This window comes from Rhyacophila brunnea, unplaced genomic scaffold (genome assembly GCF_057557595.1).
Source record: "Rhyacophila brunnea isolate RB1 unplaced genomic scaffold, BYU_Rbru_1.0 scaffold_1, whole genome shotgun sequence".
Classification (NCBI taxonomy): domain Eukaryota; kingdom Metazoa; phylum Arthropoda; class Insecta; order Trichoptera; family Rhyacophilidae; genus Rhyacophila; species Rhyacophila brunnea.
The window spans coordinates 63137673-63151852 of record NW_028232751.1 but is presented as its reverse complement, the minus strand read 5'-3'; the positions used below and the strand labels follow the sequence as shown (position 1 = coordinate 63151852).

General features: G+C 36.7%; 1 protein-coding gene across 1 annotated transcript; it reads left to right on the top strand.

The window, feature by feature from the left end:
* Window positions 1–3212: 3212 nt before the first annotated feature.
* On the top strand, window positions 3213–8947 carry LOC147080061 (LIM and senescent cell antigen-like-containing domain protein 2). Its single transcript, XM_085946358.1, has 4 exons — window positions 3213–3365; window positions 7585–7701; window positions 8466–8607; window positions 8826–8947. The coding sequence occupies exons 1-4, from the start codon at window positions 3213–3215 to the stop codon at window positions 8945–8947; spliced, it is 534 nt and encodes a 177-aa protein (XP_085802484.1).
* Window positions 8948–14180: the final 5233 nt, after the last annotated feature.

Genomic DNA, 14180 nt, shown 5'->3' with positions numbered 1-14180 from the left:
TTTGTCTAAAAAAAAAAAAAAGGCGACATTAATCACGTTTTATTTGAATTTCGTCTAAAAAAACGAGACGTTAATTACTTTACATCCGTATTCTGACTAAAAAAAGGTCTTATAATTCTTTTAACACGGAATTTTTTGAAAAGTATTGGTCATTCAATGCGTACTATATTTTTGGCCGAAATACTATAATTTTGGGGGCAAAGTACTATAATTCCACTTTGAAAATATGGCAACACTGCATGTATTATGACTTTTCGTTCCACCTTCCACCAACTTACTTTACTAGAATTTGTACAAGAAATGGAAAGATACACTATAATTAAAACGGCAAAATGTCGGTATGTCTAGATAATTTAATATGCCAAAAGATTTGCAGAACATGTCTCGTCAGATTGAATGACATGACATCCACCCTGGAGACCAAATCATTTCATAACTAAAAGACAAGACATCATTATGAGCATTGCAAACGTACAGGTTAGTTATTGTGTTTTGTACGTTTAATTGACCATCTATTGAAGTTATGTACGTTGTTTTGGTACATTACATATTATATTACTTACATATTTTACCCTGTCAGACGCCGTCCTGTCAAATTCTTGGACATTTTAACATAATATTATTCCGTTTAAGTTTGAGGGATACTATTCACGATGAATTAAAACGTCTTCCGGTTCGTATATTGTCGTAAGTAAGTATTTTCCTCCCCTTGTCTAAATATCTGATACAGTGCAATTTCTATATCGAGTCTTGTATGTTAGGTACTATCATTTCCCTCCATTTTCGAAAGTGAGAAACAAGCTGTCATTTTTATTTTTAGTATGGTTTTTCGTCTGGATTCGGGATTTGGAGGTGAACAAATAACACACCGGAATTGTTTTGGAAACAGCAAGATATATTTAAGTTAATATTATATAATAGTTACATTTTTAATAATTTATTTTACGGAGGACGAAATGTACGCGTTTGCGATTTGGCTGTTGGCAGCGTTCTGCCCGCCATCTTGTGTTTTACTTTCAACGAAAGCGTTGTCGAAAAACGGCGATGTTGCAATATTTTCAACGGTCATAATCTACGGCATTGCCGGCTCGGCTCTATTATTATTATTTATTTTCGTAATCAGCGCTTTACTATTTGTTGGATTTGATACCGACTCGGGCCTCTCCAAATACACAGAGACATCCCCAAATGGGGACCATACGGGGGTGTAACAGTGCCTACCACATTTGTTTGAGGAATTAAAACCCAGCCCTCGTTTACACGTGCATGGATTTACTGCTCTCAGTATGTATTATCGTGCAAGCTTGCATGCATGAAATGAAAAAGTTCAGCGGCTCTGAATTGTCACGCAATTGATGGAACTCGCATGGCATATGCGCATGCGCAGCATAAGATAGTGGCCAACCTGCCGGAAATAATACAAACTATACAGCGCAGAGCATTTTTGACGTTCACCAATTATCACAACCTGTCAAATAGCTCCATACAATGACAAGGAGGGGGCACGATTTATAAAACATCCTTGAAAATTTCTACCGTCAGTAAAACAAATTTACGAGACAAATTATTTTTCTTTATGACTCATTTTCTGGCACCCTTTGTCTTACATACAATTATAATTTTGTAGAAATGTTATATTATTTTATGAAACTGACCCGTACTATTGAGACTTTGAAAGAATACTTTTCTGTATTTTTGCATATAACTGTGATGCGTCAATCATATTTGAAGTCCGTAATATTTGTATAATTGGCCCTGTGGCAATTGCCGGCCGTCGAGTCAGTAATTAACATACTAATACACTACATACCTAACCGAATTTTTTTTTTTTTTTGAAACGGTACATGTTCAAACACGCGCGTCAATATCATTTTACTCCCTACTTTAATTATAGTTTGTTAATTTATGGCTACGGCCGTATGTTGTAGCTTAACCACTGGGGAATGGCAAAAGAAATGGCGTATTTCAAAAAAACACTACCTTATTCTTAGGTCAATAATTATTATAAAAAAATCATTATTCGTAGGATGTTTATCACACTTGAATGGTCAAAGACATAGCTTATAATAAGTATCTTCAGAATCATCTTCAACTGTGTTAATATTGCCGATTTTTCGAATAATAAAATGCCTAATTCTTGTCAAATTTGGGATCACAGAGATTATCAATATAATTTTTTATCGTGAATATTTTACAAAAATTATCTTGTAATAAATTATACTAATGGTTTTATAAATGCGTTTAAAAATTAATAAATGCAAAAAATCTTAACACCACTCCACAGTTATGTACCGAAATATGACTATATTCTAAAACATTAGAGCGAGAGGCTTAAAAGAATACTATTTTATGTAACAAAAATAATTTATGCAGTCATCAAATGTTTAAAATAACTATAAAGGATAATAAGGCTTCAAAATTATATAAATAGATTATCTACAACGTTTAAGGAGTGTCCAGGATCATGGTTTGAAAATACAATAAAAACTCAATTTTGACCTTCGACGAGCATGTCCCCCCTTAAGGTAATACAAATAATCCTGACATTTTATGGCCCATTAACACACACAGCGGGGTATGTGATGACAGGCACAACTGCACTCCACTCAAAGAAAAACAATATCTCACATTTTTCAGGCCTGTAGGTATTTAATTGTTGATTGTTTATTGGATTTTCACATAGTTTTACTAGAGAACCAACACATGCTGGTAATTACCTACCTATATTACTTCAATTAATAGATTAATGACACATGGTATTTGCACAGATTTTATTTTGAAAGAATTGTATCGGAAATTTGGTAAGCACATCTATGATCGTAAACGAAATTAATGAAAATCATTTTTTTTTAATTTGGATATTTTTGCTCCATACATTTCTTATATTTCGTATTTTTGATTTTCGGTCCAGTGGAATTCGTATTAACGACGTTTTACTATATATTAATTAAGTCAACTCTAAAGGCCGAGACACTGAATTGCGAATTACAATAGTAGTACCAGTGATTGATTATCTTCAAATGCAATGCGGTAACCTGTCTGCAGTAAATGAAGATTTGCGATTGAATATTTCGTTCAAATTATTTAATCTATTACATTTTTACACTAAGCACTACAATCAAAATTTACAGCTTCGTATCCCAGCCTTGGTATGGATGAGGTTATTATTCAATGGAATGCTTCTACCATGAACCGTTCAATCTCATGTTCAGATGTTTTCCAGTGGCATCATCGACGGAGACCCTCTCCGCTTCCGAGGCGAAGTGCAGCATGGCTACCACTTCACCTGCACCACCTGCAATGTGGAGCTCGACCACACTGCCAGGGAAGTCAAGAGCCGTCCAGGGTACGCTGCCAATGACATGGTTATGTCCAACCCAATACAACTCATTGTCTATGTCAAACAGTAAACGTTCAAATACGTTCTGATAATGTTATGTGCTGTCACAGTATGCTGCCGCTACAGGAAAAAAGTATGTAATGTCGTTTTTCTTGGTATTTAAAATGTTCTCAGACTGGCGCAAGCAACGAATATTGTCACGTCAAATCTGCCGAAATCACCAGAACAACAATGAGGTCACCTCACTCGTACCGCGCTACGTCGACACCCGCATGTCTCAATGAACGTTTTTTATCATTTTTTACATGCCTATACATGTTGGGCTCACGTGGTTTTTTGTATTTTATATAAGAATATTGTGTATTACCTATGGTCTGCGGGTTGGGTTATGTTCAAAATATCTATGAATACAATATTGCAAGTAATTTTAACGTACACACACTTAGAAACTGTTAAAATTAATAGAAATTGGCATGAACAATGAATAAATTTTTTAAATACTAATACATTAGAGTTGGCGCTCTCCATCATTGAATGTATAGAAATAGTGATATTTTGCGGAATGACGAAACCGTCGACTAGCACAGCATGTGTCAGTATGTGACGTGTAATTGTTATTAATTAATTGAAAAGTAATTGCGGCATAAGAGTACCTAAATGCACTTAAAGATAAGATTGTCTTCTGTGTAGTTCCATATATCGTCTCTGTTCTGGCAGAACACACTAATTGGAGAATACTAGTTTCGAGTAATTTGACTTTGAAGTTTTTAAAATGTTTGAAATGGTCTATCATGTGAGTTTATTAAGTAATCGTAAAAATGATGACTTTAAAATAAAGACTTTATTTATTAAGAAGGTTAAAGTAAAAAATAAAGTAAAATTTTCTTTTTTTATGTTTATTTTCTTATTTGTATATAAAAAACGAATTAGTGTTTTTTGCCAGAACACATTTTGTCTTTTTCAGCGGCACTGATTACACTAAGTGTTATTTAGTGTTTTCTGCCAGGAGAAAAATGCAGAATATTCTAAAGCCATTGTCATAGTTTTAAGGAAAAATTTTAGTACGAAAAATTATCTAGGTATTTTTATACATAAAAATGAGATAGATACATACTGCATAGTATATTCTTATCGAGCGTAGAGATTATAAGTAGGTACATGTGTAAATAATGACAAGTAGAAGACATATTAATAGAGGGAATTTCAGAGTAACTATCATTGGTGGAAAAGTAGCATCGTTAGAGTCATCATCATCAGTCTGAATCAATGCACTGCTGGATGAAGCCCTCTCCAAGCTGATTCCACTTCTCTCGGTTCTGTGATTGCGTTGCCACGTAATTCCGTAGTACTTGACCATTTCATCGATCTAACGGCCTCTAGGTCTATTTTGCGGACGTTTTGTACCTCTTGGGTACCACTGGATGACTGCAATTGTCTATCGGTTGTCCCTTTTTCGAGCTATGTATCCAGCCCATTTCGATTTGTGGTTTTTAGAGAACACTATTACATCAAAAACCGTTGTCTGTTTTCTTATACAATCATTCCGCTTTTTGTCATTTTGCGTTATGCCCAACATGCACCTCTCTATACCACGCTGTGCTACTATAAGTTTCTGGGTCTCTCCTTTGCTTAGGGTCCGTGTTTCACACTCACTTGTGATCACGGGAAGCACTCACTGGTTTAACATTTTGCACTTAAGGCACGGGTCATTTTTGAAGACATTATTCAGTCGGTCAAAAAAAGTTTTGCAGCCCAGCTTCATTTTGCAAACAATTTCATCGAATACACATCCACCTACAGACACCTTGTTGTCCCAAAAATTATCAACTGAGTTACTGCATATGGCTCTTGCAGACGAAACATGAAATAAATTGCATCTCATAATTATTATGAAAAAGTGTTTCAGCAGTGGCTTAATAGAAAATTAACCATGTGCATGTAGTCAAGTTAGGTGGTGATTCGTGAAAGGCATGACCACTTCTATGACTGGAAACATGACCTGGTTTCCTATTTCCTCGGGTAGATATATCACAAATGACACAACTGCGTCTTTCATGTTAGAAGAGTCACGTGAGCTTTGTTAGTAGAAGCACATATTGAATTCGTAGTTAATTCGAACACGAATTTCGGTATACAGAGGGGTGGAGCCCATACGAGTCACGATCTTCGGCCATGAGGTTCCTACCATGAAGAAGAAGAATGATGCTGACACCAAAGTAACCAATACACTGGCTGGATACAATGGCACCATGCCTATATTCTTGACAATGGCCAGCTTTAAATAATATACAAAGTCATACTGCGTCTCTCATATACATACGAAACTAAGATGCTCACACAGTGTAATTGTAGTTACAAGTTAAGTAGTGAGAAGTTGGATTCACGACTACTTCCGATGCTGCTACCGTGACTTTTCGTGTATTACTTGCTATCGTCTAAGGTAGACGAATTACAAAATAGACCATGTATGTATATCATATTGTGCAGGTAAATCAGAGGTGCGCTCGCTGTGCCCATCGAGGATGTGAGGAGTGAGAGCCACGTCGACTCCTTGGCATGGTGCTATATCTTTTCGTGTATACTATCGTCTCAGGTAGACAAATTGTAAAACAAACTTTATATGATTCCAACGAATCCGATGTACGCGCGGGATTCTCACCAAGTACCAAGTTACGGAGGTGAGGATTGAAAGTCACGACCACTTCCCGACCTGGTACCATAACCTTTCGTGTATACTATCATCTCAAGTAAACAAATCACAGAAGAAAGTATGTCTCTCTGATTATGTATACGGGTTGTTAGGTAACGCACATGGACTACATGTAAATAATCTTGTTAATGTATTTTATACATCAGTGGCTTGTTGTCGATTTTGATTATAAAATAATAAATGAATAAATAAAAGGACTATGATGATTAAAAGCAATATTTATAATTGCTAATCAAGCTCTGTCAATCTCTCAGATCATATTGTTGTAGAATGTAGAGAATATAGACACTAAGTCGCTTGCCAGTATAAGGTGAAAAGCAAAAATGGTTATGGCAGAAAACACTAACTCAAGTAGTTGTTACTTCCAGGCAACAATTCGAAATTTTTCATTTAGTGCGTTTGCACAAAACTGTTTTTAAGTAAATGTATATTTTTTAAAAATTAGTGTGTTTTTCCAGACGGTAAAGTTTGAAATAAGGAACATTCTGGTATAACTAACTCAATATGTCATTTTTTCGAATTAGTGTCTTCTGCCAGAACAGTGACGATATTTTAAATAGACTTCAACAGTCGATAACAGTTTCAAAACAGATTGCTATAATATGTATGTCTTAAATTTGTTTAGAACCAATTTGATCAATTTAGTGATACAGTTTATATATATGAAAACAGTGGCTCCATACCATTTCTACTGAGCTTTGTTGAAGGTTGCTTTTGAGGATTTATTATATGCAAGCTTTTGAAAGTAAAGATTTAAAGTTGTCAGTTTAAATTTATTCACAAAATAATTTCGGAAGATTTAATGTTTTAATAAAAACACTGAAGAAATTATATTTATTTTTGCACTGATACAATTTATAGTGTAAAGCAGTGCTCCGCAAGCTTTTCTCACCCACGGAACACTAAAGGTCTTCCCAGAATTACCCAATTTTCCCAGGTTACATACTTATTTGATAAATAATTTAAAAAAATATATACCTACATAACACACGACGAAGAACCAAATGTACATATTCCCATATATTGTATTATCAATAAAATAACTAATTAATATGATACCTGAGCTTGTTTCAATGAACGTAAAAGTTTTTAGCCTTAGTTCAGTAGCCTTGTCAGAAATACGAGGATATGCTTTATTAACCAAAATCCAGAAAATAGCATAAGCGCTTCTATAAAATTTCGGCGTTGTACAATATACAAAATTATTTGTATTTTTTTTTTTTTGAACCAATGCTTGGCAGCACACTTAGCATCGTCTTGCGGCACACCGGTTGCAGAGCACTGGTGTAAAGGAATAAAAAAGAGCATTTGGAATAGGTCTATTCACGACAGTATGACTAGTGAGCGAAATAAATTGGTAAGCTGTCACTGATAAGTGGGTTTTGCTGTTTACTACTTTATCGACAAGTCATGCATCTATTGTTTCTTTGGTGTTAGTATATTATTGTACTCTTTGCTTCTTGTGTGTTTTATCAGATGTCGGCATTGCTGCAAACGGCCAATAATTATAATGATATATTTTTTTCCCGATCAGAATGAGCTGTACTGCCTCCGCTGCCATGATAAGATGAGCATTCCCATTTGTGGAGCTTGCAAGAGACCCATCGAGGAGAGAGTGGTCGCCGCTCTCGGAAAGCATTGGCATGTTGAGGTGTGACTCTTACAAATTTGCATTTATTTTCTTGTTTTATCTCGCATGCTTACTTATAGTCTGTCATAACAATAGACAACTTTTTTAGACCAATATATAATAATTATACCATGAACATAAATCAGGCAGCACTGAATACGTGTATATGTCAGTGGCATTCATGATTTTAGATATTTCATCTATTATGGTTTGGTTAGGCAGTGCTTAATTGAATTTTATAAACTATCCAACACCATCTGCAATTTGTATACTTAGTTCAATGAAAACAAAGAAGTACGACTGACAAAGTTTAGTGTACACTATATTTGTCGGAACTCCACTGTCTACCTCCACTCTTCACCACTGTACACGTAAATAGAAACGAAAATGGCGGTCTGCTGTTGATGTCTTGCTATGATTACTTATCTGTGTACATACTGTTATTTGTGATTCTATGCGGTGGTCAGGCAAAATCTCTGCTGATGAGCAGATGTAGGCAGTTTTGAGTTAAATACGTCTATGGATTCAGAAAAATACTCTTTAAATGAACCAAGGTCTCCAAATGGCACAAAATACTGAACATTAACAATCAGAAAGCAAACCTGCCATAATCTGATTTTTTAAGTTTGCTACAATAAAAGCTGTCCTTCATAATGACTTGCAGATTGTAATTATTATTAGCCATGGTAACGTAACCATTTGTATAGGTTTATTTTCGAATCTGAAGATTTTATCCACATAAAAAGGGGTTTTACTTGAACATCTTTGGTTTGATCTGATTGCAGCACTTTGTTTGCGCCAATTGCGAGAAGCCCTTCCATGACCATCGCCACTACGAGAAGAAAGGCTTGGCGTACTGCGAGACGCATTACTACATGCTCTTCGGAAACCTCTGCTTCATCTGCAACCAAGTTATTGTCGGTGATGGTAAAAGGTGCATTTTTAGATATTCTTAATTAAGGTGATTCAATTTAAATGCTCACGATTCTTTATTTCTTCTTTTGACCATATCCGCTCCTTAATTATAGCATATGGATATCACACTGCGCCTTCAAGAATTCATATCGCCCACCAGCCTTCTTGCATCTTCCCAGGTGATGCCAGTATCCCTTAGCTCATTTACCCTCTGTATAGCGGCATTTCAGGACGCCACAATCCGGTTGGCTTGAGGGACAAGCAGGCTAGGTTGAAATTCTCTCGAAACATCTATAGCAGGGATGGCCAGTGCGTCGATCGCCAAGGTATTTCTGGTCGATTGCAGATGTAATAATATATTATTTAACTATTTCTTGTTCAAACCTGTCAAAACTACTCGACGTTCCAGCTCTTAAAATCCACTGGTTCTTATCTCTTCTCTTACATATCATTATCAAGAAATACAGTCATGCGAAGAACACAAGTAATGAGCTTAAACTTGGAAGAAATTCTACAGGAAAGCATTAATAAAATAAATGTAAATTCCTATCATTGCAATTTGACGAATCGGTAGATTTCACGGATATTGCACAACAAGGTACCTATGTATTTTAATTCGATTGGTTTTTAAAGACATGTCTGCTTCAGAAGAATTATTAACAGTTTTACCAATGATGGAACGATCCAAAAGAGAAGATATATTTATAAACTAGTATCGGTAACGACTGATGGAGCTCCTGCAATGGTTGGGAATCATGTTGAGTTTATTACTTTATGTAAAAATTAGGAAGCAATACCCATTTGTAACAGTTATCATTGCATTACACACCAGCAGGCATGGCTCCCGCAAGGAGGGTCTGGCAGGGCTATAGCCTGAGAAGGGCCCTGCGTAGCGGGTCGACCAGTTAAGTGACAAAAACACAAACCACAAATTTGCTCGAATAGTAAAAAAAGTTGCCTGCAGCTGTTTTCCTCGACAGATATTTACATTTTAAAATACATGGCTGTGTGATGCAATTTGATGTGGTACGATTATTGATGTAATTATTTTATATTATATCGTTATTTTTATATGTATAAAATATCTGTTTTCAAAATACATATTTGAATTATAAAAAAATGGGTTTTTATTGTTCTCGCATGTTATAATTACAAGCTATATCAGTCGATCGCCATAAATAATTTTATCAACTAGTCGATCCTAGAATATAAAAGTGTGCCTACCCCTGATCTATAGCATGTAGCCGAACCAGGTCTTACCTCACTTCTTCATTCTCAGTGTGATGAAAGGCTGCGTGATCTACACACTAGTGTGCTAAATTTAAGATAAATGGGACAATAACAAGGCATTATTGGAAATCACCTCCCCTATACCCATTAGAAAAAATCATTGAAAAAATATAACACCGGACGGGAATCGAACCTGCATCCATCAGATTTGTGCCAATGCGCCTTACCATTGAGCCACCTGTGTCCTACCTAATTACAACAAAATCGGCAAATATTCAAACATCTGATTTACTTAACAAATTGCATTAATTTTGGTTATCGGCTTTTGTGGTTTGAATCAAGGTACCAATAATCGGTACTTACTTTGATTCAAAACTGACGTCAGATTCCGTCCGTACGCCCTAGTACTATACATATTATAACGGAAACAAAAGACACAATTGATCTAATCTCTCTGAACAAATCACTATCACAATCGGTCAGAGTCCTTGTGACTCATTTCCTATACCTACATACAATCTATAATATTATATTGTAGTACATATATCACTAATATGAGTTTTTAAGGTTTTTCTGGTTCTCAGATCAGTTTGATTAATTAAATTAATAATGGTAATAAAAACTTATTATAAGTCAGATATCTATATATATAAAACAAAGTCGGGTTAGTTACACCATTTATAACTCGAGAACGGCTGGACCGATTTTTATGATCTTTGATTTGTTAGATTTGTCTCCGCCCCGAATAGCATAATAACTATTAAAATATCGGATAAATCACGGAAAAAATACATTATGAAGACAATTCATTTTCTCATACATTTTGACATTTTGAAAAATGACCTCGCGCATTCGAAAATAAAAGAAAATCACAAAAAATCCATATACAACGATACATGACAGAAAGAATAAACAAGAAACAAATGAAAGGCGTTGTGTGCATTATCTATCGTTTGACATTTGATTCAGTTCAGCCTCAGATAATCCCGAAAGACTTTGTTGTATTGACTGTTGTTGTGAATTTTGGAGGAAGTTGTCCTGCCTGAATCTTTTTTACTTCTTCGACAGCATCCAAAAATAAAGCCAAGGATAAAATTACATGATATCATTGCTGGTATTGCTCATTATTTACTTACCAATTTCAAAATCCATCCTTCGAACTTCATTCGACAATCGATCTACGTGAATAATCGAGCTGATTACCAGCTAGGTGCGCAAATAGCTATTTCGATCGTGATTTTCAAACGGTAAGTTGCCTTCGAAGATGTTCACTTTGTGAGGTTATCAAATTTGTGATTGTGTGTGCATCGATAACTGCTTCATTATGTAATTTTGAATTATGTGATTAATTTTCCAGTGTTAATCATTTGATGATTCGTCAAAATGCTGACAACTATTTGCTGCGATTTCGTCGATTGCTTAAAATTGAGACGGAGCGCCTCACTTTCATTCGGTTGAACCAAGCCAAACTGCGATCGGAGGAGTATATTCATTTACGCGATGCAATCAGCACCGTAGGAGATGCAGCTAATGTTGGTCGATTGACTATTCTATCGGCGATGTACATTGGCAGCCCACGTCATATGCATGAATATGCGCAAGATGCAATGAAATATGTTCGTCATTACGGTCGTCCAGATCTATTCATCACCTTTACATGAAATCCGAAATGAATAGAAATTGTTCAACTGCTACTCCCCGGACAAACGTCAAGTGATCGGCACGTGTCTTCAAACAAAAAATCCTGTCGCTGATGAACTACATTGTTAAGCATCGCGTCTTTGGGAAACTCGATGCTGGATGTATTCGATTGAATGACAAAAACGAAGCTTGCCGCATGCACACATTCTTATTTGGTTAGTCGAAAGAATTCTACCAGACCAAAAAGATGACATCATATGTGCCGAGATTCCTGATCCCGAAACCGATCCAGACCTGCATGATGTTGTAATTACTTAAATGATTCATGGACAGTGTGGCGCCATCAACCCCCCCCCCCCCAATCAGCGTGCATGGTCGACGGCAAGTGTTCCAAGCGTTATCCATGAAGTTTAACGGCGGAGACTATCACTGCCAATGATGGTTATCCACTGTATCGGCGTCGATCACCCAATGATAACGGTAGAACTATCACAACGAAAATGAAGTGAAACGATATCGTGGTCGACAACACTTGGATTGTTTCGTATTCGCCACTTTTTTCCAAAGCATTCAAGGCGCATTGCAACGTAGAGTTTTGCAATTCAGTGAAATCCATCAAATACATCTGCAAATATGTCAGCAAAGGCGTTTATTGATATTGTATTGTCGATATCGATATTGTAGTTTTTGGCGTTCAAGCTCCCAATACCAACGATGAAATCACGCACTATCAAGTTGGTCGATATGTGAGCTGCAATGAAGCAATTTGGCGTATTCTCTGCGGTTTCTGATCATCCATCCATTAAGAATCATCCATTAAGAATGGCGAATGATTCTACTTGCGGTTGTTGCTGGTAAATGTTCGTGGGCCGACATCATTTGAATCACTTCGAACTGTCAATGGTGTAGTGTGCCCAACATTTCGTGCTGCATGTCAAAAGCTCAATTTGCTTGAAAATGATACTCATTGGGACATCACAATCGCTAAAGCATTTGTTTCTGCATCTCCAAGTCAGATACGCACATTATTTGCTATCATTATTTCGACATGCTTCCCATCGAATCCACCTGAACTGTAGAAAAACTACAAGGATGACATGTCAGAAGACATTTTACATCGAATTTGTGTCATTTCAGGGAATCCTGATCTCGAGGTGAATAAGGAGATACATACCCAGGTTTTCCTTTTGATCGAAGACATGTGTTACCTCATGTGCGGCAGTTTGTTAGTCAAGTTAGGAATGCCAATGCCACATCGTGGAGTGAATTACGCTTTCAATCTAGAATTGGAACGTGAACATGAAAATGATCGAGATGCATTGAACTAATTAGTTCGAACGAATGTACTAATGTTGAACCCCCAACAGAAGGTAGTGCACGATACGTTAATGAAGGCAATTGATGATGGAAATGGTGGCTTATTTTTCCTCGATGCGCCCAGTGGAACTGCGAAGACATTCCTCATGTCATTGATTTTGGCCACTGTTCGTGCGAGATCCGAAATTGCTGTAGCAGTTGCTTCTTCCGGGATAGCGGCCACGTTGCTAAAAGGATGCCGAACGGCTCATTCAGCGTTGAAATTGCCGTTAAACCTTTAAACGACTGAAAAACCGATATGCAATATTGCGAAACATTCAGCAATGGCCACAGTTTTGGTAGCAAGTAAAATCATCACCTGGAATGAATTTAGAATGGCGCACAAACGCGCATTGTGAGAGATGTTTTGGTGGCGCAATGATTCTACTATCTGGCGATTTCTGCCAAAAACTACCAGTCATTCCAAGATCGACCGCTGCCGATAAAATAAATGCTTGCCTCAAATCATTGACTCTGTGGCGCTATGTGAAGAACCTTCAGCTGACGACAAACATGCGAGTTACATTGCTAAACGATCCATATGCCGAAGATTTCTCTAAGCAATTTCTGACTATCGGTAACGGCCGTGTTCCTGTCGACGAATCAAACGGATTGATTTCGTTTCCGCTGAATTTTTGCAATTTCGTGTCAACAATTGGTTGAGTGAACGAGCATTCTTGCGGCAAAGAACAAAGATGTGGATCACTTGAACTTCACAATTCAAAATCAAATCGTTGGTCCACTGCATTCCTTCAAATCTATCGACTGTGTAACAAATGAAAACGAAGCAACCAACTAACTAACTGAATTTTTAACTCATTGGATCTGCCTGGCTTGCCACCGCACAATTTACAACTGAGGGTTGGCTCGGTAGTCATCATGTTTTGAAATCTGAACCAACCAAAACTATGTAACGGAACGCGTTTGGTGGTGAGAAAACTCATGGGCAATTTGATTCACGCGACGATAATCAAAGGAATAATCAAAGGTGAGGAAGTTCTCATTCCGAGAATTTCGATGATCCCAACCGATATGCCATTCGAGTTTAAACGAATTAAATTTCCAATTTGTCTTGCATTCGGCAAGACGATCAACAAATTACAAGGCCAATCCTTGAGTGTTTGTGGCCTGAATCTATAAAATGAATGTTTCTCTCACGGTCAATTGTACGTAAAATACTCATGTGTCGGAAAACTATCTGCTTTATTTGTTTTCGCTCCTGACAACAAAACGAAAAATGTCGTATATCACAAGGTGCTTCAATGAAGGGAATCGACCTGAGTGCAACCCATCCAGCAAATAGTTTAACAGAAAGTAGTGCAACAATGCTAAGCGAATCATTTCGATTCGCTTCAACA

Bases quoted from the DNA above. Each gene is read 5' to 3' on its own strand.
- LOC147080061 (XM_085946358.1), top strand. From the start codon at position 3,213: ATGTTTTCCAGTGGCATCATCGACGGAGACCCTCTCCGCTTCCGAGGC. The intron at 7,702-8,465 runs GTGTGACTCTTA...ATCTGATTGCAG, and splicing joins GAAAGCATTGGCATGTTGAG to CACTTTGTTTGCGCCAATTG. The intron at 8,608-8,825 runs GTAAAAGGTGCA...GCGGCATTTCAG, and splicing joins CCAAGTTATTGTCGGTGATG to GACGCCACAATCCGGTTGGC.